At 46.7% G+C, this 23,126-nt stretch overlaps 1 protein-coding gene across 1 annotated transcript in view; it reads right to left on the reverse strand.

Moving 5' to 3' along the window:
• Nucleotides 1-250: 250 nt before the first annotated feature.
• The window catches only part of LOC144162702 (uncharacterized), a 41,243-nt gene continuing 18,367 nt past the window's right edge, over nucleotides 251-23,126 (reverse strand). The window contains exons 7-13 of the mRNA XM_077693342.1: nucleotides 18,621-18,752; nucleotides 16,483-16,626; nucleotides 11,997-12,119; nucleotides 10,055-10,243; nucleotides 7,843-7,977; nucleotides 1,330-1,470; nucleotides 251-1,232 (exon numbers count right to left, since the gene is read on the reverse strand). Coding sequence (XP_077549468.1) covers nucleotides 707-1,232; nucleotides 1,330-1,470; nucleotides 7,843-7,977; nucleotides 10,055-10,243; nucleotides 11,997-12,119; nucleotides 16,483-16,626; nucleotides 18,621-18,752 — 1,390 coding nt within the window. The 3' untranslated portion in view covers nucleotides 251-706. The remainder of the gene's footprint in view (nucleotides 1,233-1,329; nucleotides 1,471-7,842; nucleotides 7,978-10,054; nucleotides 10,244-11,996; nucleotides 12,120-16,482; nucleotides 16,627-18,620; nucleotides 18,753-23,126) is intronic.

Below are 23,126 nucleotides of genomic sequence, written 5' to 3' on the forward strand. Positions count from 1 at the left end.
ATTCATCTAGGCCTCTACCATGCTCACAGCCTTGAAACTTCCAAGCTACAAGCTCATACCGATTTTTGAGGGTTGTCAACTTGGCAAAAACCCCTCATTGCACAATCGTAAAAAAAAAAGTACTCAGACCAACTCGCACTACAGCAGTGTTTTGTACAGGTGAGTGCAGTGGCCACTTCAACACAGTCACGACAGTCACCACAACTATGCAAAGCACAGCAGAGCCATTAAGACGCGCATGCAAGGTAGCTTGTGCACTGATAAGAAAGAGCCTCGAGATTTTTATTAACTCCAATGTGCGACTCTTGTCGTAAAATGTCTGCCTGTACAAATGGACCTGTTGGTACCTTATGTCTTTCTTCCTTGAATTGTGCTTTAGGGGACCATGAACTTCGACACCCAACAGCAGCCACTACAAATTGAAGAAAGCTCGGATGCACACTTGTTTTTGTTGAGCTTCGGCAAGTCGGACCTCAAGAACGAGCCTAAAATCCACATCCGCCCTAACACACAATAGTGGCTCGAAATGAGGCACTATGAACCAGCAAAGAACCACCACAAAAGCGTTCTGCACTCCTAAACTGACGTCGGCAAGTCTTGCCTTCCGTTTCGTGTGTCTGTTGTCGCCGTCACTCCACACTACAAGCCAGCACAAACCGCGTTGAAGAAGAACGCTGGGCGTTCATTACACCGCGGCCAGCAAGGGCTAGTCCGAGTCGTCCGAGTCTTTCCAAACGATCTTCTTGGTGGACACGTGGAAGTTCTCGTTCCTCTTGGCCCGTGCCTCCTTCCTCATCTGGTTCACCAGCACGTCGACGCTCTTGTGCAGCCACTCGTCGGTGCCGTACCCGGGGATGTGGATCCAGTTGGAATACCGGTGCTGCCTACCGATGTGATCCGTGAGCACTGCGGCAAAGTCCTCCTTCCCCAGGTGGCACGTCTTGTTGGGGTTGAGCTTGTGGCCGATGGCCTTGTCCACCATGCCCACAAACCACCAGGAGAAGCTTTCGGCAAGGCTCTGCGAAATCGGCGGAATACTTGCACCGCGCTTGTTGAACATGGCCTGGTGCTTGTAGTCGTGCCACGGCTGGAGCTGAATGTTCTTCAGCATGGGACCTCTGTTGTTGTTGTTCCTCTGGTTGGACGGATGAGGAGGCGGATTGGAAGCCGGCTTGTCAGCTGGATTGTTGGCCGAAGTGGAATTCGCCGTCATCCCCATGCCGCCGTTGAAACTGCGATACAAAAAAAAAGGGGGGGGGGGGGGGGGGGGACACTTGTCACCGCCTGCCTCGAAGGCAACGCGAAGTGAAGAACAGCAATGACACTTACGGCCCAGCTTTGTTGGGTGCAAGCGGAACGGGAGGTTTGCCGGAGTGTTCCAAAGATCCTCCGTTGACGTTTCCATTTTTCAGAACATTTCCCTGGTAAGCTGTGTTGATCTGTGGTGAATACTGAGGTGCTTGCGCTTTACTGGAAAGAAAAACAGAGAAGGAACAAGCTTGGTCAGCTTTTGCTTCCGTAAAAATCCATAAGCATGCGCAATCAATGCCTTCAAAGCAAATATTGACTATCTCGAAAACAGGCGCGGAAAGACGTAGACTAAGAAAAGTAATACACAGGACGAAGCGCGTCGTCCTGTGTATTACTTTTCTTAGTCTACGTCTTTCCGCGTCTGAATATTGACTAGCTTCGAACATTTTCAGAGTGAAAAACGCAAACTGTTGCAAAATGGCAAACTGCAGCAGCAGCAGTCACAAACACTACAACGCGCATTCAACTGGCCATTTACTTTCACTGCAAAAGGGTGACATTCAATAAAATTTACCGAAAGAAGAAAAACGGCTTGAGAAGAGAAACTTTTAATTCACACTTCCTTTTGTTATTCAGTGTCCTGACCGCAGTGCAGTTGTTGATCTCACGAAACAAAAAAGATAAGCCAGCTCACATTGGGGACGTACCTCAGATATCTCTCATTTTTTTAAAGGAAAAAGCAGCAGCTTTGCCTTCACCATTCATCAGTGCTCAATACCTCGAAATTTTTGCACACTACAATTTTTATCAAAGTGAAAATTGAGTAATGTAAAATTCGACTGAATATAAAAAAAAGAACATTCGCATGGTAAAGGAACAATATTTTGTGATAAGAACAGAAGCAACTTCGCAAAGGAAGCTAGTGGCCACCATAGTTTTGGTTGAGGCAAGAATGTTCACACGCTGGTTCATGAGCATTATCAGCGACAAGCAGTTTCACATTGTGCAGATGTTGAAGGGTTAAACTTAAATTGAGGACAACTCAACGAGCAATGTAACGGAAGATGATAGGTGTAACATTAAGGGGGGACGAGGGTCTTGAAACTAACTTTTTTATTTATGGGTAGAAACTTATGAAAATTTGCACACTGATGTGCTTTTCTCTGTAGATTTCAAATATGCAATTATATTTGAGCTGGTGCTGTTAGTTCAAAAGTTATCATACAAAGTCTAAACCGCAATTAGGTAATTTCTTACGCAGCTTTAATGAACTTTCGCATTGCATTTTGTCGCTTTTAATTACATGAATGGATAGCCAGAGAGTTCCCATACCCGATGACATTCTTCGTTTTTCTCTAAAGTCACGGCATCCTAAAAAAATATGTCAAGTACAAAAAATGGCAGTATTGGATATTTTGGCTCATCAAAATAACTGCAAGTCATCATTTATGCGTAGCCTAAACAGAAAAACTAAGAATGTCATCGGCTGCCTCAGGCTGTACTGAAAAAAATGGTACCAAGATTGACCTTATGAAGCAAAAATAAGTTTCCAAAAAGCTGCGTAAGGCTGAGGGAAGTGACCAAAAATATGAAACTGAGAAAACTGCATTTGAAGTTTGGCCATGTGTTATGAGATGAACCATCAGTAGTGTAGCTTCAAAATTTCCCAGTAACAAAGACATGTTCTTCCCATTTTCAAATCTGTCTTTGGATTCCAAAAATGTCAACTAGAACTGGAGATACAAAAGGCCAAGTAACGGACCCCAACAGGAATTTAGCAAAATTTATCGACTTCGAATCTGTTGGCATTTTGTTAGCGTTGTGAAATCTGGTGGTGTCTTGCTGGCGTCGTGAAAACTGCAACAGTCCTTCGTGAAGTGCCATCATCTATTACAGTGCACTGTGGTACCCAGAATATTGTGTACGGCAAAAGTGTGAGGGTGAAACTTGCTTTAGGTGCCCCCCTTTTTTGTTCTTTGGTGAGGCTATTTCATTCGCGGTTTTTATGCTGGAAGTTTGAGAGGATACAGGGGTGGGACACTGCGCAGTGCGTTTTCCGCAAATGCATCATGTTGTTGGCCCTCAAAAGAGTCTTTTGGGGAAAATAAATGTAGCTGGAAGGCAAACTTTCTTGGCCTCAGGGGATAAACCCATAGACGCCTTTTTCCTTCAAGCCGTGCATGGTGCGGCTATCTCCATCGGACATCACGGTTGTGTACTGCAGCCCATTCTTGGAGAGCGAGCGCTTGAACATTATCAGGGCTGCCTCTACCTCCATGCGTCCTGCACCACAGTCAATGTTTCGCTGACACTCATGGTCTGCCAGCCAATCTTCGTAGCCCTCATCTGAAGCTTTGGGTCTGATGGTGCAACCTAAGCAAAAGTTAGAGAGGACTACATGATCAATCACCAAGCCGGTGTACACTCCAATGATGCAGCCCACTCCAATGTGTGACAACCGTCCCTTTGTCATCCACGTGCCATCAAACATATCATCTATGTTGTTTGGCGGCTGACCAAGGTGTACAAGTCCTTGATGGCACGCACACTATCAGCTTCAGAGGCTGCTGCAGTGTCCTCGCAAACCTGAACCACTTTCCTCAAGTGCGCTTGGAATGTCTTGTGGTGCAGGCCTCTGTGGGACAAGTTCATACCAGCACAAAAATCTGAAAGAGCAGTCACCCCCTTCCCCATGCTTTGAATACTTTTCAAAGCCCTCATATTCACTTCAAAAAGAGTGATATTGCCAGATCCTTCGGTCCTTGGCGAGGAAAAACGTTCCACACGGTGTTCACAAATCGAGCACGTCACCTCGAGCTTCACGGCGAGGCCGTACTGCCGGTCAGGCTTCCTCAAATCCGGCGCCGCCAGCCCGCACTTGCCGCACCTGACGTGCGCGAAAAGGTCCTTCAGCATTGCAAAATCCACTAAGACAAAATCTGTGCCGGATTCTTCCTCTGAGTGCGCCAAATCCACTTCAAGGAGGTCGAATTTCCGCTGCGTTGCTGACTTAGTCTCCGTTCCGCGCTTGACCTCGTCCGCGTGTTCCGTACGCGCGGCGATCTCCTCCGCCGTGTAATACCTCGTGTCAAGCCGGCAGGACGTGCTTGGACCAGGTATGGATTCCGGAGGTGGTTGGTCAGGCGATGGGGCAGGCGAGGCAATACGAGGCGGCGAACGATTCTCATCCGGCGGAGTCGAGCGGCCCGAAGTCGCACCACGCGACCTTGGGATAGGCGGACGACGCTTTCGCTTCCCGTGCGCATGAAGGGTCGTCTTCTTCAAACGTACGTCTCCTGGCATCATTCACGAAAGTACGCGATGGAAGAATTAGAAGAAACTGTAAAAAAAAACTGCTCTAAGCGAGCGCTGCGCCAGAAGAGCGGACTCCGTCAGACGCGCGTAGCAGACGCCATGATGGCGACCGCCATGACAGCAGTCGCGCCGACCAATGGGAGGGGTCGTATGGCGAACTCAAACCGCGCGCGCCCGCTCTAGCCAATCAGCGGCCGAGAAGGTGCCTTCGGAAAACTGGCAAGGCCGGTCGTTCTACTCAAGCGACGCCATTTTGAGATATCGCAAAATGCGCACAAAGAAACAAGCTTCAAAACAAGACCAAGATGGCGGCGATCGGTCGGCTGCTTCGCCCGCGGGGCGCGCGGGAATTTGAAGCAACTTTTGCCCAATTCTGGGCATTTCGTGGCCCTCGAGGCGTTTCAAAACATGATTTTAGAGTATTTCCCGATGGAATTTCGCGTTGATATTTTGAAGGCAGGTGCTTGAAGGTACAATAATTCCAAAAATTGGATTTTCTCAAAATCGATATTTTGGCCATTTTTGACCATTCTAAGACCCGCGTCCCCCCTTAAGGGACAAGAAGAGAGCACAGTGGATCAGGGAAGAAATGCGCGTTAAGGACATATTAGTAGAAATTATGAAGAAGAAATGGACGTGGGCAGGGCATGTAATGCGAAGGCGAGATAACCGTTGGTCAGTAGGAGTAACACCGTGGATCCCTAGAGAAGGCAAGCGTGGCAGGGGGCGGCAGAAAGTTAGATGGGCAGATGAGATCAAGAAGTTTGTGGGGATAAATTGGTCGCATTTAGCACAGGACAGGGATAATTGGAGATTAATGGGAGAGGCCTTTGCCCTGCAGTGGGTGTAGATGGGCTGATGATGGTGATGATGAGATGTCGGAACGGTGCGAAGTTCATACGGGGTATGTTAGGACCAAGGTGAGGCAAATGCTGCATCAATGGTTACAGATCACTTGTGGTAGGCAATTTGACATTTAACACAAACTGCTAGTATTAGAAAGAAAAAAAAAATATTGGTGAGAATATGGTGATTCAGGCCAACTTTCTTCCAGTTATGCTCACTTTAAGGGGGGACACTGGTCTTAAAACAATTTCTTTTAATTTTCAAGCAACCTTTGTGAAACTTTGTCAGTCTTGCTGCTTTTCTCCCACTGATTTCAGATATGCCATTATTTTCTCAGTAGGTCAATTAGTTCCCAAGATAATTAGCACTAATTAGCCATTTTTAGTCAAGCAATACACAAAACAGTGTTGGTCATAAAATTGTAATCTTTATATTTTCCAATACTATGAATCCTGGTGAGTGCAATAATCGAAGCAGTTTTTTGATGCATCGCTTGGAACTAATTTTACAGCTCGTTAAACTTTGGTGTTTGAAATGGGCACTCAAAATGGCTCCTTGCCACTGGTGCTACCAAAGTTTAATGAGCTGTAAAATTAGTTCCAAGTGATGCATCAAAAAACTGCTTCGATTATTGCACTCACCAGGGTTCATAGTATTGGAAAATATAAAGATTACAGTTTTACGACCAACACTGTTTTGTCTATTGCTTAACTAAAAATGGCTAATTAGTGCTAATTGTCTTGGGAACTAATTGACATACTGAGAAAATAATGGCATATCTGAAATCAGTGGGAGAAAAGCAGCAAGACTGACAAGTTTCACAAAGTTCACTAGAAAATTAAAAGAGGCTGTTTTAAGACCAGTGTCCCCCCTTAACATTCCCCCATGACAAACAGTATTGCCACAGCTGCGAGTCTCCAGTAATACAGAATACCAGACCACCTCCAGAGAGGAATGCTCATGCTGCTGTTTAAAGGAGCCATGAAGAGAAAATACAACTTCGTGTAATTTGAAAGAACTGGGATTCAGTATCTCACTCAGCTCCATTACAGCCACAAAAGATGTTTCTTTAACGAAAAAAGAAGCAAGAAGTATTCAAAAACTTTCAAAATTTGCGCCACAGTGAGGTGTTATGAGCAAGAATGACGTCATACGGGCCAACAATAAAAGATAATTTTCAGTGCGTTAACTGCACGTTAGCATTCAAGTGATGCGGTCAAATGGAACTAGAGGCCCCATTACAGACGTCCAGTCATGTGTCGTTGCGACAGGTCAGTTAGGCGGCCGCCAATCGCACAAACAAGGTTCCCTGACGTCATAGAAAAGTTGCGGGAAATTGGCTAGGGGGTCGCGACTGCTTCACACGTTTTCTTTCATATCTGCGTTATTTGTTCGAAGATTGCGATGATATTGGTATCATTGTTATCGGGACTAAGCAGTCTTTCTAATAAACCCAACTTGTATTTTGTCTTCATGGCTCCTTTAACTTGCAACCTTGTTTTAATGAAGGTGCTTTTTCTCGTGCCGTCATTTTTGTAACTCGACGACTCCGCAATAGCTACGGGCTTGTCTTATCAGTTTTTTTTAAATCGCTTGTACCGTACACTCGTTGACATGCAACACTGAGGAGAGGGGTCTCTTTTTTTCTTGGGGCTGATGGCAGCAAATTAAACTTTCATCACTTTGTGTCTTTTTACATAACCAAATCTCCAACACTGACTCTACAGCATCCCAATGGACATTTTGAAAGGGCCACTGCTCATGCTCACTGACCACTGCTCATGCGATCGTTCTAGCTATAGTCTGCGCGCCACTAAATGCGGCTTCAGTTGGCCAGAGGCAGGGTGAATTAACTCCCGAGTCAGTTTTTGACTACGGATCACAATGGTTTCAACAAGGCTTCCAAATCGGCAACCTTGAAAGGGTAGTCGCGGAAGGTGCCTTACTTTTCAATAAGTGCCTGCTCAATAGATTTTCTTTTTTCCAGATTAGGATTTGTCTATAACCCTCTTGCCTTCTTCTGTGGCACCCATTTCACCCTTTCACTGACACTAAAACATCAAAAATGGGTGAAAAATGCCATTTGTGGTCTATTACACATAAGCCCACATTGTTTTCTTTGCACAAATAAGTAACAATGAGGCACTGAACAGTTAAAATTCCCAGATTGACTGACTTTCTGAGTTCATTGTGCGGATACCAAACCAAGCCTGCTGTACTGCTTTACTACACCCCAGGCTCAAAGGCTGGTAAAGTAAACATTCCCAAGTGAACAAACTTGGAGCACTTGCTTCTTGCATTTTTGTTTTGCCACTAGCAATAATTCTGTCTGAAATTAGAAAAAAAGCAGCCGGCATAGAAATTCTAACTTGTTGCTTAGATGATGTAGTTGACGCAACATACAGTGGATTTATGGGGCCCAATACCTACCCTTCAAAGGGCTTCTTCGCGGGAACCGCACTTTTTGACGCCACCTCCGTCTCCTTTCTTTTCACGACAGCCTTCTTCACAACCTTCTTAGCGGGTGGCTTGCTTTCTGGTTTGCTGCCCGACTGCTTCTTAACACTGAAATTAATAACAGGTAATAAAATTTGGCAAACCTTTTACACAGTCTTAGCGATGCTTTATTAAGCGTGCCTTGATGGTGGCGTTCTGGATTGATTGTGTCTACCTGTTGTTTTTTTGTGTGCGTGTGTATGCAAAAAGTTAACCAAACATACTGCCATGCTGTTCAGCAGTCTAGCTCACCGACAACCCTGAAGACAGCAGCAGTACACATCACACAATACTCCATCACAGCTGGCAGCCCCTCCCGCATTGACGGAGACCTGGTTGTTGCACCTCACAATTATTTCCGAACTTGCCGCTGAAAGTTCTCCATGACTGGCAGACCCGGATCGTTTTGCCCACAGCCATTCACATCTCTCCCAAAGTGGACCACGTCAGCACGCGTTAGAACCCGCGGCCAAGTCCAAAGCCAACGCTTACGCTATGAACCCGAAGGACATGCTGCCCGCCCATCGTACAGACGCTGCTTTCATACTGCGAGGGACCCAGGTTCGATTCCAACCACGGGAAGCACTTTTTTTCTCTCTCCAATTGGCTGCACATGTTATTTTCTCCGACGCTGCTAACCCCGTACCCCTCGGGCTTTTGGGGTGACCGAGAGGTTAGGTTGTTGGTTTAGGCCTAGTTGGTTAGGTCTAGTTGGTTAGGCCTAGTTGGTTTAGGCCTAGATGTTAGGTTGTTGGTTTCATGGCGTAAATGGTCCCGGGTTCAATTCCCGAAACCTCCCTAACCACATTTTTTTTTAGGCTTCGGGGTTTCTTGGTGTCATGACAGATATGTCGTGGCCTAACCAGCTCTGCTGTTAAAAAGCGACGCAAAGCTCAAACAGGGAAGCAAATTTTGATTCTCGCCGTATGGTTGCAGTAACCCATCAGAGGCATCTTGTAAAACCTAGCACACAGACCGACCCATTTGTGACAATACCAGTTACACCATGGTTCCACCATCTTCAATGAAAAGTTATTGCCATGCTCTGATCGGTTACATCAGCTGAACTCGATGGTAGGAGCGAGCTTAAAAGGCAATGCCCAAGAGCGAAAGCGAGAGCTGAGGCACAGCTCTCTTCGAAGCCGGTTTTCAGGTATCAAAGATGGCGTGCCACCATCTGCCGGGTACCTTTCATCTTTCCATTTATTGAAAAAGCTATGATGCGCTCTGGTTACTATGATTTTCCCTAGTCCCCACTGTTGTGCGAACCAAAAACATTTCGCTCCAATCCCCGCTGTGAAGGTGGTTAGACTGCGAAGTTGTAAACGACACCCACAGCGATTACCCACGCGACACCACTTGAATTCACACACGTGGCTCTACAAAGAGTGAAACCAGAGACTCTGGCAGTCGTTACCTCGCTTTCACAGTGACGGCATCCCAAACACTGATGTGATAGCAGAAAGAAAACAGAGAGGAGTGTCTGGCAAAGGGTGAGGAGAAGGGCGTCACGCGCGGCTATGGCGTGATCTCTCTCACTGCCTCCTCCTCACTCTTTTTCATGCGTTGCTGCCAAAGAGCGCCCTCCCCTACCCAGACGCTGTTCCGTTCACCGCTAATCCAAACCACGTGAACGCCGATATCATACATTATGCGGTTTGCACTTCATACGAGGGCTTTGAATGACCGCAGGTGGTAGACCTGCCGCTCTGCTCGTCGAGTACACCGTCTGTCTCATTGTGTGGGCGTAGCTTAGTCGGTAGGCCAATGGGCTGTCGCTCCGTTACTCTATTCAAGTCCAGGTTTGATTCCTGGCGGTTCCAGCAAGTTCTTTTATTTAGCCTGGGAGCTTTCTGCTGATGCGGACATGCAAATTTCCTTGGTTGGTAAGGGTATACTGCTCCGCTGTAAAAGGGGGCACTGGCTGGGTCAACATAACAAAATAAGATCTAGAGGGAGAGAGAATCGACGGGTGCAACACATCTCGCATGGCCATCGTCAGCAACAAAACCTGACTGCCACTGGAACATGCTTTTTGGCTGACGAATCTATCAATTAACAACAATCACCATGATGATTACCAATTAAACCAACGAAATTTCATCAGCCCACAAATGCTGCTACAGCTGATTTAAACTGCTCTTACGGTGTGGTTTTGCAGGTCTCCTTCGATGGAGTCGCAGTTCCCGAGACCTCCGCAGACTCTTTTGGCTTCTTAACAATCTTCTTGACAACTTTCTTGGCTGCTGGCTTAGTTTCCTTCTTAACAATCTTCTTGACAACTTTCTTGGCTGCTGGCTTACTTTCCGGCACGCCGCCCACCTTTTCCTTAATGCTGTAAACAAGCAGGTAAAAAAATGTAAAAAAAAAAAAAAAAAAAAAGATGCCGCTTGCAGACAAGCATCAAAAAGGGCCTATTGCTTTTTGTCTGCATGAGAACTATGATAGAGCAGTTACACCCAGTTTACTACAACTCCTTATTAGTGAAACAAATGTGTGTTGATGACAATGCATTTCACGAGTGAATGGTGTTTCCTGTGAACGGGCGGTGTTAGCTTTGTGGGAAGAGCTGGCATGCGCTACACTTGCACGCCCATCCGGTGAGCCCGATTGCCTGCTTTCAAATGTGATAACATAATAAAGGTAAACTTAGTCGTTTACATTGGTCTCTACCAACTCTCCGCACGCCCTCAACAGTGGTGCACAACCTGCCTGCAGAAAGAGAGGGCTGATGGCCAATCTTCGACGCAGGGAACCTCAATATAACAAAGTGAAAATGCTTGCATGACTTTTTGAAACGTTGCACACAAGGCACAGTGCAACCTGCAACCTCTCCACCAATTAACTCGCACACATAACTACCCGCTCTCCAGCTGTGTCCTTGTTTGGAGGGGCGATGGGGACAAGGTACAAGTTTGGTTCATTTGTAAGACAGCTTTGTCCCGATAACAATGATACCAGCTTTAATGCGAACTGTCAACCAATAATGGGGACATTAGGGATAACAGATGAAGCAGTGGCCTAGCCACCCTAGCCACTTTCAGGCGACTTTTCCAGCTCGGACAGCCAATAAACACCATGGCCTCAAGGAACACAATCTCCTCCGGTTAGTTCAAGCCTTTATCATCAGCAGAATAACTCTGTACCTGAAACTCAAGAAAGCAGAGAAAGAGAAAATACACCGAATTATCTGCAAAGCCACCAAGGTGGCTGTAGCCATTGCAATGGCTGCCTCCACAGAAAAATTACTGGAGATGGACATTCACAACACGTTGGATGAACTTATAGAAAGAAGCCCAACGCATTGCCCAATACAACAGGCTGACTGGGACTCCAGAACTGGGTGGGCCATTTTAATTTTCGTAACCTGCATTTTAAATTCTTGTAAAAGGCAGAGTTACCGATTATTACCGTGAAAACCAAGGGGTTTCAAGGACCGTTGAAAAATTCCAGGACTTTCAATGCCTTGAAACTGACACTTCTAAATTCAAGGGTTTTCAAGGTTTTAAAAGACCTGTGCGAACCACCCTGCAGAAATAAAATGAAACAAACTGGTGGTTTATAACCACAGCCTGTCTTCAGCTATCTCAGGCATTTTGTAGTAGCTGTGTTTGACGGAGACCTTACATCTGTAGATGGTCTACTTACAATGAAATGAGCACTCTACCGTTTCTTTCTATCGGTGCGCTGTTAAAAAATCAACTTGCACTTGTCTTCCGCTCACACACATAAAATGAAATGTAAACAAGCACTTCCTTCGTGTCTGCATATCTGTCGCGTTCACTGGACATGGAGGGATGGCCGGGCTGAAAATCGGAGGAACTCTCTCCGTTTCTGGAGGAGGATTAGGGCAAGTATTCGCACTTCGAGCACACATCACGAAGTCACCGTCTCTGCGTAACTACTCCAGCGTTTTCTGCTCGTCATCCTACCGTGTATTTTCAGAAGTTCCCACAAAACGGCGCAGCACTCCCGTTGCATGGCTCCCATATAAGTTCTAGCTGCATTCGACTGCGTTATCGGTGATCGCAATGACATTTCAGGGGCACGTAACAATCGAGCGCAATCGGGTTAGAGACTGCACTTACAGTGCGGTTTTGCAGGGCTTCTTTGATGGAGGCACGTCCTCTGCGAGCTCTGCAGACTCTCCCGCTTTCTTTTTCTTGACTACCGGCTTGCTCTCAGGCGCACTGCCCAGCTCTCCCTTGACACTGGAAATCAAATAAATTAAATAAAGAGAACGCTTTCTTGCAGTCTTTTATGTAAAAGAGACCATCATTACTTCCTCGCAAACAATGGTTAAATAAGGAGCCCTAAAAAGTCAGGAAACCGTTTACAAAATGCCGTTATCAGTAACGTCCGTGCATGCAGGGTGCAATAACAAATTTCTGTGCAACCACTAATTTCAACATGTAGCTGAATTCAGTCACAATAATTAGCTACGTTAAGGCAGTCATTTGTGCATTTCATTATTGGCACATTACCATTGATAGAACGGGGCCACGCGATCTGCCCCCAACTTTTGGTGCGGCCTGCCAATTCATCTCGCGAACAAAAGAATGCGTGTGAAAAGAGAAGTTGACTAAGTGGCCACAGTTCAAGGGCGGGGCGCTGCTTATTGGCAAAGAAAGCGCCTTGAACCTGCTTGCACCCCCTCTATCCAAAGTGGTAGCCTTTCTACTCCGTGGCACTTTTACCCTGCCGTCCTTCTGGTCAGCATGCAGCCTCTGCTTTTTTTTTTTTTTTTTTTTCCCAGCACTACTGTTTGGTTTGAAAGTCTGTGGATGAATTTAACTGCACGCGATGTCTAAAAATTGTTGCATGTTGCTTTGCAAGTCAACATGCCTCACGAAACCCAGAACTGTGCTACCATCAGTTACCTTCCAAAGGAAACCTTCGGAATGCCTGGATGCAGAACATTTTCCCAACATAGGAGTGACAAGGGCAGCAAGTGAGGAACACTTGGAAACTGGGTTGAAAACTGAAGAACGCAAGACAAAATTTGACCTGGTGGGATATACACCATTTTCCTTTCTAGAGGTGGGCGCCGCCATTTGCTTTTTTCTGACCACACGCTAGCACCGTCTATGAAGCGGACGCCGAAACCACCGCCGCATTGGGCTGTCAGGTGCTCCGTTCTTTCCGTGCGTCTGCTCGGTGCCCGTGCATTACCGAGTGAACCGGAGTGGTTTGGCGTTACGTTAGCGATTGCAGTGTTTGTGTGTTCTGTTTTGTTTTCACCACTTGCGGATGGATTTTAGGTCCTAATTCGCTGCCAGCGCAGAAGATGCCAACCCAGGCTGTTGCGAGCAGCAGTAGCACTGGTGGCGGTGGTGGCAGTGGCGCCGGTGGTGCTCTGCAGTTCCGAGATGCAAACGCTACCGGTATGGCACCGAGTCACATAAAAATCGATATCGGGGAGTAAATAAATACGTACTTTCAATGCCACCATGCTTGTTATGTTCACCGATTAGTCATGTCAACAAAAGCGCAGACGTAAAATGGGGAGCGCGCACAGCATGCGGGTCACGCTGATCCGCGCTCGCGATGGACTTTCGCCAAGGCGATTGCTACGCTGTTGACATTGCAATGCAATATAATCTTTCTGAACTAGACTTATGACGGTTACTGACGGAACGAAATTACCCGGGAGGAAAAATAACACGACCGCACAACCAGTCAAACTACTATTCGACGGTTGTTATTGGTATTGGTTGATCACGATTGGCTTAACTCTGCACAGCGCATGTGCCCTGTCACTCGTTGCCCATCTTTGTGGACCCTCTGCTTGCACCATGAGTGCTTTACCCGACCAGCAGTAACTGTTTTGTAATTGTATTACTTTTGATTCCGTGATAACGCAAAAGGATGAGAAACTTTTTTTCCGACCGCATTAACAGGTTGAGCTATTTTCCAAATGAAGCAATCGTGTTACCTCGAGCTGCGTTTCCACATTGTGCTGCCTTCTTATTCTGCTATCGACCAGCAGTGTACGATGGAAAAAGTTATCCTTTCATATTGTTTGGCAGTGTAATGCGTTTTCCTTAAAAAAGAAAAAAAAAAAGTAAACAAAACGCCGTGATTTTAAAGGTTAGATTAAACGAAAAGGGGATTGTAAAGTGCCAATCGGCTATAAAGCCCAAACAATATACATTATTTTAAATTGACTACAAGGAACCAGAAGTTATTGTACTGTTGTATTGTATTGGCGCACGTAAAAGATTCCCAGTGGTCAAAATTAATCCGGAGTCTTTCACTACGGCGCACCTCATCGCCTGTGAAGTGTCGGCGCGTTACGCCCCATAATCAATCAATCAATCAATCAATCAATCAATCAATCAATCAATCAACCAATCAACCAACCAACCGGGACACTTGTTTTCCAACGCCTCGCACTAGAATGCTTCGTGCTTCAAAGACACGAGTCTTACAGCAAAGCTGCATATCTCTGCCTAAACTCAGCACGATCTACGACTTGGAAGCGCAGGAGCCCCATCAACACCGGGAGCATTAGGACGAGGGAGACGAACCCAAGGAATACATTATGCACACTGACTGGGATTAGCTACACCACTGCTGATTGCATATAAGAAGCAAAATCGTCTTCCGTCTCTCACTACCCATTAGCAGCGATTTTGCTCCGGGAAACACTGGCGCACATTGCATGCTTTGCCCCTCCCCAGGCTTCTTCTTCTTCTTCTTCTTCTTCTTTTTTTAATACGGGACGCTTGTTGTCATTCTCTTTCGCTCCCTGTCTGTCACCAAGGGGTCTGACTGCGGACATCATGGGGTCTGGCAAGTTTTGCGTTCTCCCTCCCGCGGCTGCAGTGATTCGCGATCTCGCCGGCCACAGGTCACGGCCGTGGGTATCGATTCTGCGATGGGTGCTCTGCAGCGTCGCGCCGTCAAGCGTTTAACTCCCACTCGCCAGTACCCGCCTATTTTTGAAATGTTCACCCAGCAAACTCCCAAGGTTCGGGAGCACCGTGGACAGCACTTCGCACCGCAGCCTCGCCTCCACGCTCCACCGCTCCTGTCAAGCTCCACCTCCCGGACGCAACCCGATGCCAGACTGAGCCGTGTGAAGTGTGTTCCTGCGCTGTGGTCCCAACCTAAGTGGCAACACCCTCACTTCTCCCCTATCCTTTCCTTAAGTCTCCTTATATTTTTCTACCCTGTCCTATTCTTAACCTCCGGACTGGGTCTAATGGGTCGAATTGAACCCCAGATGGGTTCAATAATATCCCCAGTCCATTTGATTTCATCCTTCCTCTAAAACCAAACCATTCCTCCTCCTGTCTGTCTCCGACCGCGCCAGCAGCCACGATGGGCCGCCCTCGATGGCTGAAACGTGCCTGGTGCTTGACGCAATGAGGCGTGCAGTGTCGGGCAAAAACATTCGTGAAATCACTTTATGAAAAAGGGGACCACCATTACTTCCTTGCAGACGCTGTTTAACGAAGTCCTAAAAAATCAAATCTGCAGTCGACTACCGCCAAACGTAAAAGTCCTCGCTACCTGCATACTAGAACAGTGGAATCTCGATGATACGATTCTGAATAACACGAATTTCTGATAAGGATTTTGGAGAAGTCCTGGCGAAATTGCATAGTTTGCAATGGGTGAAATTTCAGTTGTTATGAACAGACCTGCACGGCCTGGCGGATGATGCGAACGAGCCGGCGAGGCGCCAGACTGCCGAGCGTGCAAGCAACGGCGACGGACGGGCTCTCGCTGTCCTCTTTGCCACTGTTTTTCCAAGAACGGCCGGACTGCCGTTTTCTGCACGCGGAAACGCGCAGCACACGCCACAGGCGCGCTGACGGCACCGAGGAACCACCCGCACGCTGCGCAGCGTGGCTGGCGGCGGCAACATGGCTTCGGCTGCGAAGCGATGTGGGGCGCTCGAATGACCGCTGCTCTTTAAAATGCTGCTCAAGGCACACACAAAGTTTCTTGTGCTGTAAAGGAGCTAATATAGTGGGCGAAAATGGTACGATAAAACATCATCGCGCCACTAGCGAAAGTGCCCGTGAAATATTTGCCGGAGTGCTAAGCCTAAACATCTCCGGCGGGGCCAGCCGGCTGTCTCGAGCACTTCAGAACTGCTGCCACGAGGCGCGCACCTCTCCATTGGCACAAGTCGTCAGGCTCCTCCCACAGCCGTGCGCATCGCGTTGTCATTTTCTGACCGAGTCAGAAGCTGCAGTGGGCACGGAATCGTCGACACGGGTGTGAAAAAAACTGCACATCCAATACCGATGCACCCGAATCGCATGCAAAAATGTGCCATGCGGTTCACCCCTTGACGGTTGTGACGTGTAGTGAGGAGACGAGTGCCAAGTTTTACGCGCTCCAGAAAGGACTTCTGGGTGACATGGAGGTTTAAAAAAGCAGAAAAACATCGCGAATTTCTTCACGCGAAAGTAGGAAAAAAAATAAACGGAAACTTTTTTTAGGGTTTAATTTTTTGGTCTGTGTTGGTTCATACGAATTTTGCATGATACAAATATTTTTCGCGATCCCACGAAATTCGTACCATTGAGATTCTACTGTAGTGTGCCAAGCACTTACAGTGTGACGTTGTGAGGCTTCTTTGAAGACGATGCACTTTTGGAGGCCTCTGGAGGTTTACTTGACTTCTCCCCCGTTTTCTTAACAGGCTTCTTGGCAGTTGGCTTTGTGTCTGGTATGCAGCTGTCCCCTTCGTCGTTTGAGCTGTAAACAAAAGGCACAATTGTGCTTTTCACAGTGTGGTGCACAACAACACGATTTCCTGCTAAGTCATTTCCAGGTTTTGTTAATTAACAGAACTGCAGAGGTATTTCAAAAACTGTTAGCTTCACACAAGTCCTCTAAACCTAGACTCTACACAACACCAGCATAACAACTTCGAAATCTTCCCCAAGCAAGATTTAAAATTGACATACACAAAATCATGAAGGCTCTGCTTTTGCCCATTGCCTTCTCAAAAAAAAAAAAAAAAAAAAAAAAAAAAAAAAAAAAAACAACCACGAATTTAATGCTTCAATGAATAATTTTTTAATCCCACTTTGTTCACCGTCCTGCAATTTAGGAACCCAAGACACTGCTCATGATGCCTCAGTCTCATATTGCATTGCAATAAAAGGCTATGATCAGGGAAACAAGAGAAGCATTCTAAAACAAGAACCCCAGGGCCTCTATCAAAATGAAAGTGAGAAACGTTTCATTTCAACGTTATTTCAACTTGCCGCTCTAACACCAGTGGACACTATGCAAATATTTTCCTGACCACATATTATATTGAGCTTGAAGCAGTGGCACAACCACTGTTCAGTCTGTACTAAATACGCCACGATAGACCACACCAACCAGTGGATGTTATCCAATGCAGTAAACACAAGTGCTGATGTCGTCCATTCGCCTTTCCACAGAAAAATGCATCCGTAAAACAGACGCAATACTTAAATTTCATGCAAATTTTCAATAAGAAAAGCCACATTCACTCGCTTTCGTTTCATTGTAAGCAATTTTTTCTTAAAGTACCTGGAGTTCATTGAAGCTTTGCCGTCACACTTACCCAACTAAAAGCATGCACTTGCAAGCTTTGGTTACTTCACGAAACGAGCTAGCTTACTTTAATGCTGCAATCAAAATAAATACATAGGTTCATTTAGTAAAACTAACTTGAGAAGAAGAAGCACGATTACACTGCTGCTAGTAAGATAAAGTGAAGAAACAACATCTCAACTACATATTTTTTCGAAGGCAGGGGTGGTATACCCTGACTACAAAAATACCCCCCACTCACAGAGGACAAGAAAGAAAGAAAGAAAACAAGCAAACAGCAACAACAAAAACAAAACAAAGCAAATCTACGGTTGAGTAAGCCTCCATGCACAATGCTTGCCATGAAATTGATGAACCCTATCGATTCACTCAAAAACGAAATGATCAATGTAACGAAAATAACTGACAAATTAGCAATACTAACAAGCCTAGATTTGAGAAGAGGCTGGAGTCCTCACAAGCCACTTTTCTCCCTCTTCCACATATTTCATTTATTTGTTTTTATTTATTTAATTCATTTACGCTCATGGCTCAGAGGTCATTGTAGAGGGGGGTGGTACAGCCTATGTTTTTAAAGTAAAGAACAACATTTAAGAGGCTATTCTAGACCAGGAATACGAAAGATGAGAGCGGCATTATAAACCAGTTGTACAATAAAAAAACAGAAAAAGGGAGCAACTGTATGAAAGCGTGCAATACAACAGTCAGTCATTTCAAACCGTACAAAAACTATAAAAATATGTATGCTACAGTGACAACAGTTCAATGCAGGAAACTAACTAGCTGGCTCCACACCACAGCGCTCCTTCAACCAAGCCACTTCAAAACGAAAAGCTAATCATCGGGTTTAAACATGACGAAGCCACACCACGGCTATCAGGCGTGCCGTAGTGGAGGCCTCCGGACTAATTTTGACCACCTGGGGATCTTTAACGTGCACCGATATTTCAACCCACGGGCGTTCTCGCTTCCCGCCTCCACCAGAAAAGCGGGCGCCTCGGCCGGGAATCGAACCCGCGTCCTTGGGCTCAGCTGCACAACGCCTTAGCCACTGTGGCGGGTTCAAAACAAAAATTGCGAAACAAAGAAGCAGCCCTTAGATGCGGATCTGCGACATCTGCAGGAATGCCGTTTTGCTCGAAGGATATTAATTTACTCACAGTGCCAAGGAAGAAGATCGTGTTCTAATCCGGCGTGAGGGCGTCGCAGAATCAGCTGTGCCGCGTTTCTTGTTCGAGGGTTCACCGTCTTCTGGCTGGCACTCCGAGACGGGTCTCGACCTCTTCTGGGCACTACAAGGGGTGAGGGAGAAGGCAAAGTGCACAATGAATGCATGATGGTGGAATCAAGCGATGAATGAATGAATAAATAAATAAATAAATAATAGCGCAATGCTTCGTAAAATGTGTTGACTTTGCGAAGGATTGGGAAGAATCCCTGCTGATTTCTGCACACGACGTGCGCGAGAGCAACGCGCCAAGACTCACTGCCTCTCTATGGTACTGTCATACTTCCACATTCTTGAAGACATCCAACACATTCTGGAGGGGGCCATTCCGACAGCGCTTCCGAGTAAGCATCTTTCAAAAGCCGAGAGTTAAAACAACCGCAATGTTCACAGGAATTAAGCCATAGGAAAGAATTAGCTTGCACAGAACTAGTTTCGCCGAGATTGGTTGTATTTTGTTTGTTGTTAAAGACCAACTGCACTCAAAATTCCGACCTCTTGGAAACCTCATTTCCATACAGTATGCCCAACTAAAAAGACTGCAAGATACAAAATGTGACAGCTCCAATACATGATTGCACAGCGCAAATGACCATCAAACATCGTCGATTTTGAAAACAAAATTGGGACGAGCGCAGCCGTTATGACCACGCTGAAGTGACGTTGCAGCCAACGAGTGAGCGGCTGGCTGGCCCGCCGGAGCAAATCTGCACGCAACCACTTTCACTCGCAGCAGCCCTAGCAGGAGCACGCCCAGCGCAGCTCGAGACACTCCGGAAACAACATAAATGCTAGGAATAAACGTTTTCTCTCTCTCTCTTGACCGGTTCCCCTGGCTGTACGGAGGAACAAGCATGGCCAAAATGTCACTTCCGCTTCTTGGCTGTTTTCTTGATCTGCTGGCAGGCGCAGCGCCGTATGCTACGGAGCCACTTTAAATGTTTCTAACTAACAATTCTAGCTAAATGTTTCTTGGGTCTACCAGTCATGTCGCAGTTAGTTTGGTAGAACGTACCCTATGTTCAAAGTAAATTTGCTAGAGATGAAATTTGAGCACAGTTTGCCTCTAAGCTTTGCCAGGCCAAAGGTTACTGCAGTGACATATCAACAGGCAGTGTACGTGTAAGTCCAACTTCTGTTAATTTTTTATAACGAAGCAAGGGAGTCCTCAAATGCCTGCTGCTACCACACAGTTTTTTTTTTATTTTTTTTTACAGGGCAGGGTTCGTACAGGCTTCAAAAGCAAAAATTCAAGTGTTTTCAAGGACTTTCAAGGACCAGAAAACAGATTTTCAAAGTTCCCATCTAATGTTTTATCTGGGATTATTTATAACCTTTCCAACACAATGCAAAAGTTTTTTGTTGCACAATACCTAAGCACATTAGTGCACATTTAGATAGGTGCTAACGTGTTCGTAAATGCTCCCCCAGCTTTATTTCTTTTTATTTCATGGCTGGTATTTACAGGTTTTTCTGTTTTCTTTGTGTTTTTCTGAGGCTGTTTGATTCCAAAACTTAGTTCATGTTGCCTGCATCTCCTGCTTTGTCAGCAAGAGCATCAGCTGGAATTAACTCGAGCAGGAGTTGCTTCAAGGCAGGATGAACTATGTGCACGTCCAGCATTTGCATGTAAAAGCAAACTTAGATGGAGAGTATGAGGCACAGACTAGATGGAAGATGCAAAATAGAGAACAGAAGCTGGCTTTCACTGGATTGTATCGTGATATGGATTGGATTGACAAGTGCCTGCTCTTAAAGGGGCACTGACACAAAATTTTGAAGGCGAGATAACTTTTGAGATAGATTGGTGGGAACACATATACATCATCTGCAAAATATCAGCGGTGAATACAGCCTAGAACATATTTAAAATCAATTTTAAAGTGTGCGAAACGCAACCGAGCAGCCAGCAGAGGACCACGTGCAATCGACATCCCGAGGATATATGCGTCGAGCTTCGCGATCGCTGCGCCGCCTGCCACCGCTTCTCCGCGGCGTTGACGGGATTTGCAATGTGTGGCTGATAGGGGCTCGTGCAGTGTTTTGGTTCTGTTTCGCTTCTTTTCGCCTTTCCGCGCCCCCAAAAAAACTTGTTATGGAGACGTCTATTGGCGAAGAGTACGTTTAGGTCACTTAAAAAGCAGTTGCGTCTTCGTAGAGTACGCGATCGCCTGCAAGAGCTACCCGGAGACGCGGTTCTGCGCGCTTCGTCGCCGCTCTTCCGGGCGTCGGCGACGGCAGCAAGATATCACCCATGGCATCTCCAAAACATCAGGCACAATCGAATTATACTATCGCTTCGTTTAGACCTGATACTGGCACAATGAGAGGTTGGCTTCATTTTGCAGCGTGGACAACGAATGCGGCTTCGTTTAGAATATATACGTCGCAGAAAAATATGTTTCGGGGATGTGATTACCCAATGCCGCATACTAACTTATGCCTTTTATAAGAATATAAACCATGCAAAAATGTTAAGTATATTCCAAGCCTGTGCGTCATTAAAACCGCGGAAAAATAAATGCTGTGCAAGTGTGGAATTAAGAAACATAATAGCTCTAACGGAAATGAAAAAAAAACAGTGCAACTTCTGACATGCTAAAGACGTTCGTCGAAACATAAGCCAGGTAGGGTTCACTAGACCAACTATACGCGAAATGCGCTGCTATTGCACGATACATTGGGGGGGGGGGGGGATGGGGAGGGGGACGCTGTGTACAAATGCGGAGCGGAATCAAGCAATGAACGTTTTAGTAATCCACACACAAATCTCTCGTTCACTTTCCTTTTATTTTTCTACTTCAACGAAGAGCTGATCGTACGGCGGACGCATTTCTGGAAGTCACAGGGTAGGCTGTTCAACAAACGATGAAAGGTGTCGTCGGAAGAGTGTAGTATGTGATAAGGCCCTCTGATTTCAGTTTCTGATTTATTCTGCAGGCTCCCTGTGCTATATGACGATATTTCAAAGAAGCATTTAGTCGCGGACGCGGATTATATTCTAAGCCCGTCTCCGCGCTGCTCGCAGAGGATATATGTAGCAGATGAGTGTTTGCGGGCGCTCACCTCACGACAAGACGACTCTGTTGTGTGCTGATCCCCGAGTATAATTATGCATTGTCCATCGTACGTTTGTTGAATATTCCCAAAATTAACACAGACTGGCTTGTAAATGGTGGTGATCAATATATGAGGTATAATATTGGCAAACGTAACTGGTGTGCTGTCAGGTATGAGTGCTCCGCTGATTTGTAAGCGCACAAAACCGATTTAAATCGTAGTGTATAGCTGTAGCATGAACATGTGAGGAACCGGTGGTTACGGAGACACGGCTAGTAAATTCAGGTCAGTGTAACTACAATCGGCTCCATCATACGCTGGTTCCACGACGCTGGCCTGTGACACACACCTGGCGCTTATACAGACCGAATATACCCCACTAAGATCGCATCAGAAACATTTACACTCTCGTAAACACACCCTATTTGCGAACAGAGTGACTGCTCCACATAAACATGGATTTCAAGCGCCCGCAAATGGTAAAGCTCAGTCGTGAACGTGCCGCAAAAGCAGCGGCAGCACTGGGGAATGGGGCGCGGACTCCCGCGGCTGCTTTCGAAACGGGCCGCTAGGGGGATTTCAGTGGCGCCTCTACAGGCCGCGCTCGAGGCGTATTGTGTAAATAAACAACGTCCAAACACGTCACGAGTTTGTGTTTGCCACTTCCACACTGCCGGCGTTTTTCGCCGGCTCGCCCGGCTCACCGCTCCAATCGGAGGGCCGGAGGGCAGAGCTTCTGCTCTCGAGAACGAACGACCCGATCGTTGGCGGCGGAGGCGCCGTGATTTCGTCAGCTCATCGGGCAGCTGGCCGCGACCAAAGTTCTACAGCGATTCCAGGCACTCTGTTTCTATTACTGTTCATTACCATTGGATGCGAAAACGCGCCAGAGGCACGGAAAGCCCACTGAGCTAGCCGCACAATCGCTGTGCAGGCGGCGGCCACGGCCGCGAAGTGGCCCAGGCCGGCGCAGGTAGCTCGAGTGATAGCTTGTTACCGCTGCACGAAATTGTCCCCAAGTCCAGACCATGGTGGCTTACATGAGAAAGGAGTTGATGATGCGATGGCGGGTTGCATTAAAACTTGTCATCTGCACCGCTTACGAGAGCGGCACTCGAATATCCACCGCAGTGTTAAGCCAAACACATCTGTAGGCGGACCTGTAGGCAGACCGGCCGGCTGCTCCCAGCGCGCGTCTTGCCACCCACTGTCTCGAGCGTCGCGCGTCGTTCTTTAGCCGCGGTAGCATTTGCACTCGCAGCGCCTGCGTCACATCCACGGTCGCTTTTGAATTAAGCGCCTCACGAGATCAGTACGTGGGGGCATTCACAGAAACTGCCGTCGATGCGGATTCGACAGTGCTACGGCGGCTCTGCTC

Source organism: Haemaphysalis longicornis, unplaced genomic scaffold (genome assembly GCF_048455015.1).
Source record: "Haemaphysalis longicornis isolate Haplotype H1 unplaced genomic scaffold, Haemaphysalis longicornis Haplotype H1 scaffold_12, whole genome shotgun sequence".
Lineage (NCBI taxonomy): Eukaryota > Metazoa > Arthropoda > Arachnida > Ixodida > Ixodidae > Haemaphysalis > Haemaphysalis longicornis.